General features: G+C 32.9%; 1 protein-coding gene across 2 annotated transcripts in view; it reads right to left on the bottom strand.

Annotated features, from left to right (window-relative positions):
- Positions 1-2,471: 2,471 nt before the first annotated feature.
- LOC117117763 (H(+)/Cl(-) exchange transporter 7-like) overlaps positions 2,472-5,952 on the bottom strand; it is a 12,101-nt gene continuing 8,620 nt past the window's right edge. For both annotated transcript variants that reach the window (XM_033262198.1, XM_033262188.1), the window contains exons 10-13: positions 4,845-4,916; positions 4,086-4,262; positions 3,413-3,493; positions 2,472-2,853 (exon numbers count right to left, since the gene is read on the bottom strand). In XM_033262198.1, coding sequence (XP_033118089.1) covers positions 2,758-2,853; positions 3,413-3,493; positions 4,086-4,262; positions 4,845-4,916 — 426 coding nt within the window. In that variant the 3' untranslated portion in view covers positions 2,472-2,757. The remainder of the gene's footprint in view (positions 2,854-3,412; positions 3,494-4,085; positions 4,263-4,844; positions 4,917-5,952) is intronic.

Below are 5,952 nucleotides of genomic sequence, written 5' to 3'. Positions count from 1 at the left end.
TAGAAAACCAGAACAACACGTCCAATACTGCTCTGAAGTAAGAATTAACTCAAATCGCTACAGTACGTTCTAATATATACTTACGATTTTTGAAAAAAGAGTAAAATTATTAATTAACGTTCTCTTCCGGTTACCGTAAACAATATCCTAACAACCATTCACTACCGGATTCAGAGATTATTATATAACGTTATCATGAATAACGATTCCAGTAATATATAAACTAAACGTACACTATAATAGTCCTTATACATAACGTTAATAACGAGTTTTAGGATATAGTAACTTGACAGTGGCGTATCTAGAGAAGGGTGCCGGAGGGGTCGGAATTAAAAAAATAACTCAAGTAGTTAAAAATCACCTTAAAGTACATTACCTTAAATTTTACAAGCTAGTGCCCCCTCACCTAATAAAGTGAGCTCTATTTCCCCCCCCCCCTCCCATCAGCCCCCCCCCCCCCCCCCCCCCAAATTTAAAGACGCCCAGATATGCCACTGATAATATATATAGAATGCACACTTCCCAATGCCATGGAGGAACTTTTAAGACATTCAACATTCACAATAGATACTTTTAGATAAATCTATTTTGGGTTTTCTCTATTAATTAACATGTATTCATAATAATTGTAAACATACTGTATAGTATTGCATTTGATTGTATACTTTCAAAAATATTTTTAAATTTGGCACCAAATTACAAGGAGCTCAATCTGCTGTACTTTTATTCCTTCACTCTATATTCATATTTAAGAGGTGGGTGTAGGTTTTATTCTAGATCAGCACCTTACATCGTAAGGTAAAATGCACTTAAATTCCTATATTATTATTATGTAAAGCTATAGTCAAGAATCTGCAATAATTGTAGTGCTCAGTCAAAAGTGTCTAGGTTTAGGCGAGACTTATTTGATACCGTCTTTCGCAAACTTATATTTTAAAAATTGTCAGAGGAGAGCGGAAAAAAATCAAAATAAAATTTTGTTTTCTCATTCAGCAAAATGATTCTGCCAAAGCCATCTAGGTGGAGGAAAAATAAAAATACAATTTTATTGGTGAATGTAAGCAGTGTAGTAATGGGATGGTTAAATGCTTTAAATTTATATAAAAATATATATAAAATAAGAAAGAAATTTATGTATCTTATTTTGGAATATTTCAGGTGAGCAGAGTTCATAATAAAAATAAATATAAAATTATTATTACCATTCCATTTTGTTCTAGCAGCAGGTGCGCAAACTGGCAAAAAATAACATTTTATTTTTATTCAGAATAACCATTACTGGTAGTTGGCATGTTTGCTATAGGAGGTATAAAAAGAAGTCTCGCTTTATATTTAGGTTTTCAAAAACACTTATCAATATTTTAGTGAGGTTAAAATATTAAGGTATCAGTAATAACAAATAATAACTAAAAGAATAACTATAATCATAATGTTAGTAATAAAATGAAAATTAAATAATGTACTTGATACAAAACATAATTAATAAAGTTTCTCTTATTGAATTTTCATAAAAAATATTTTTAATTGCCATTTCAATATTAATAAAATACATAAAATTCTGAATTCAACAATGAATATCTATAGCTTATTCCACACTCTCAAATTTTATGTGACAAATATTACACCCAAATAAAGTCATATCACATTTATTTGTCATATTGTGATAGTGTGGACAGTCGTTAACAATGTTATCAATTCAAATTAGATAAATACAGATATATAAAACTATTGCAAATTGTTGCGTTTACAAAATACTGTACAATTTATCAAAAGAAATCTTAAACTGTTGTCATCTTAAACTATATCTTTGTTAAAAGATCATTGTAAAATAGTTGCCTAAATGATACGTTTGTACAGCAATGTTGTACAGCAATTTCCTGTATTTATATACTGTGTATGATTCTTTACCTACCAAAAATAAAAAGAAATATGCAGGATTTGTGCATATTTGACTTTTTCTGATGAAGTGGAGCCATGTCTTAAAACAGACATGGAAAGATATCTGATGAACTATTGGTCTCTGATCAGAAACAAGGTTTGTTTGATTAGATATGTCTATAGATAAGGAAATAACTATTAAGCCTGATTCAGATAAATTACAAGCTTAAGACTATTATGTTTAAGTACTACTTAGCAATGTTGGGTGGAATTTAAAAAAAAATTGTAATATCTAGTAATATCTACTGTGGCAATATAAAAAATATATTAAAATACATATATCACAATTTTGAGTCAATATTTTTTAAACTTTTGATGACAGAAAAATTAAAGAAATGTATGCAGAAAAAGCATTAAAATATTTAAAAATATAATAACATTAATAATAATAACATTAATAATAATAACAATAATAATAATAATTTTAACAATTATGTTAAAACCTACCTTAGGTTAACTTAGACAATGGAGAAATTAGAGAACAATTAAAAAATCTACATTAAGGGGAAAATAACACAAAAGATATTCCCCTTAAGTCAGATTTAGTGCTATTATTAGTAATAATAATAATATTTTTAAATAGTAAATTTAACATATACCTCAAATAAAAATAATACCTTAATAAAAATGTTATCAAAACAATATTTTAAATTAAAAGGGTAGTTTTTACAATGGATTTAAAATTACACTCATTAAAATGATTCATGATATCCATATCCCCTCCCAAATCACATTCATAACACCACCCCTACCCACCCTTTCTACCCAACAACAAATGAATTGCACTTATCATTTTCTTCAAATTCTGCTTTTGTCTTACTAAGTTGAGATGAAAAGTTCTTCCAATCCAACACGGCCGCCATGTTCTGTCACTCGGAAGCGAGCTAGATCTTTCCGGGTTACCATACCAACGACCTGTAGATGTGAATAACATGAACAATTTTCAACATAACATGGGTGATGGCTGGGGTTGCAGGGGGTGTGGACGCTCCCCCCACCACCTCCAAGGCGACACTATAAATAATCAAGCCAATAAAACTGGCATCATCAGTTTGCAGATCAAGTTGAAAGAAAGAAATGAGTGGAGGCAGGAAGGGAGGGGAGAGAAGAAACAGGTTTGTTTCCCTGGTTCGACTGCCAATTTTGCAATATTCTTCACAAATAGAGTTACAAAATGGCATCCAACCCCACAATCAATAATCACATTTTGATAAATTAATAGAATAATATAAAGCCTGGTTTCCATAAAATCGCTACACGCTATCACCGACTCCTTTGGCAATGCTGATTGGTCAGTAGAATCAGGAAGCTTCCCCGATTATATCGGGCATATCAACGCAGTGCAAGGATTGCACAGTGAAAATGCTGAAGTGAATGTGTAGGTTTTACATAATAATAAACAACAATAACAACAACAATAATAACAATATTAATAATATAACAATAACAATTGTACAAATCCATTAAAATTCACCTCATTTGAATCATTGACGACCACAAGATGACGCAATCCTAGGGCACGGAAAAGACGGAAGATCCTAGGAAGGGACGAGTCCTGGGAAAAGATACAAATCATTATAAAAATTGTGAAAAAAAAAACATTTATCGATTTACTACTACGTATAGCATCCTCCTGATTTGGCCTAGGGACAATAACTATAATGAAGAGTAGTAGTACTACTAGCTAACTAGGCTTGTAAGCCATATTCAGCCTAGGGTATTAGGCCTAAAACTTCCATCTTGTGTACTGATATAGTACCTCCTTACTCAGGGGTTACAGGCCTAGACGAGCAAGCTATCAATAGCCAGCATAAGTTATCTTGCTGCTCATGAAGTTGTTGGAAATTAAAACTTTTAATCGGTTGTTCCGTTTGCTGCAATAGCTAATAAATATTACATTACATCATTCCCTTGATGGTATAGTCAATAGATTTGATCAACTAATTTTTTTAAATCCAAGCTCTACTGCTTTGCTCGCGGTGGTACTGTACAATTGAAAAAAAAAGAGACTTGGAGCAAGCCTAGTAGATGTTAAATTTTTTTTTTTCATTTTCAGACTTTAGTAGACAACTTGAGCTATTGACATTACTAACTACATTTGAACGATTGATTGATTGATTGACATCTACAATTCATCATTTTCTAACCTCTGATACAGAATATGGTGCTTGATTCATGAACGGTCGAAGGTCTACACTAAACTCTCGATCCGCCGGTGGTATGTTCAAGCTATCAATGCCCGGGAATCGTGGGTAAGCATCTCGGAAATCCTGAATACGGAGTTTGCGGATATTTGGTTCATTGAGAGGCCATGTACTATAAGCCTGCAAAAGAAAAAAATTGTTTTTTTCTCTTCCTCAATCATTCAAATTGGTGTGAAGATAGATGGAAATACACTAAATATAAATGTTCATGAATGCTGTTTTAAAAAGCAACTTTACAAGCTTGTAACATTAAGTTTGATACCTTAACCATAAAATTTAGCCCTATGGTATACCCACCAACTTTCCTGGTGCAAAAATAAAAAGGAAAAATTGTATATAGCGCCCTCTATGTAATAATCATGCAACGGATTACACCCGCGGTTGATATCGATTTGTTAAAAGAAATTTATATAACCTATATTCACCTTCCAATGACGCAGTTACTTAATTTTTATTAATTTTAGAGTATAATCGGCCTATACATTTTATCTTTTATAAAAATGTCCATGATGCGCAAGATAATACAAGGAAGGCATGAGACGTAAAAAGTGGATGCTCATGCGTGAGAGTCAAGCATTATGCATGGGATTTAGCAGGTGTACTATTGTTACAAAAATAGGATGGGTGATGGTTAGCACTGAGTCCTTGGCTGTAACTAGGCCTCCAGTAGAAGGAAAAGTGTCTTATGACTACACTTCTTACCTTATGTTTAAGTATTACAATAAGTTGATTACGCAATATCAGCCCCCGGAAAGTACCAAACGTTGATGAATTCTGAAATTAATGAGACATGGTAGAATAAAATAGCGGTTCCATACAGTGGCGTTACAGAGTTTATGGGGCCCTGGAGTTGACTGTTATCCAGGGCATTCCCCGAAATGTTTTTATCCAGAAACCCAGAGATGCATTGTTTGCTACTTAAGGGTTGTATCTTTACAACTGAAAATCCACATTTTTTCATGAAAATGCGTATTTCTGCTGTCCACGATCGAACATATCTCACCCACTGACATGAGCAGCGCGGGTGGCAGCTGGCAGTGAGTTCTTGATCCTATTGATGCAGCTAGTTTGATCTGATCTTGATCTGATCGAAAAACTAGTAAGTGAAATATTTAATTTTTTACTGACAATTATCAGAATTTATCAACTAAAGAATACATGAGATACCATAAAAAAATAAATGTAAAATTATATAATACCGTAATTATGAAAAAGACATCAGGAAAAAAATATTAACATCTAAACATTTTAAGTTTGAACCAAGATCTTTGTTAAAAATCCACTGTGTCATTTTTTTTTTTTAACTACAATGTTGGGGCTCCTTGTACCTGTTGGCCCAAGCTTGTTTTTAATTTATTTAGTTTTCTGAAATTCATGTACAGTGTTTGTACTGTACTATCTTTGAAAAGAAGCCCATGGGCTTCTTTTCAAGACTAATTTTGCAAACTAAAGAGGGAGGGCTTCAATTTGAGATGGGCTTCATTTCGAGATTAAGCCCACTGAGCTTCAAATTTAGGTTTTACGGTATATATACCAGAGATCCCAAGTTTGAAAACCAAAAAATAGGGAGATTTTGACGCCTTACAACGCGCTGTGCAACATGAAAGTATTACACAAAATGACGAAAAAAAAACAATTTTCATCAATATGTTTACTTTTATTGTGAGTCGAATGGTCGAGCGGTTAGCAGGGGCACCGCAAGCTATAGCCATAATATCGGCGCTGGTTCGAACGGCACGCTCGCCTATGGTTCTGGTGGTAGAACAAGTCTTCTCGGATAAGGACTATAAACCGTAGGCCCAGTGTATAC

This window comes from Anneissia japonica, unplaced genomic scaffold, assembly GCF_011630105.1.
Source record: "Anneissia japonica isolate Jap-2015-1 unplaced genomic scaffold, ASM1163010v1 scaffold108273_len470852_cov203, whole genome shotgun sequence".
In the NCBI taxonomy this organism is placed as follows: Eukaryota; Metazoa; Echinodermata; class Crinoidea; order Comatulida; family Comatulidae; genus Anneissia; species Anneissia japonica.
This window is presented reverse-complemented; position numbering and strand designations above follow the sequence as displayed.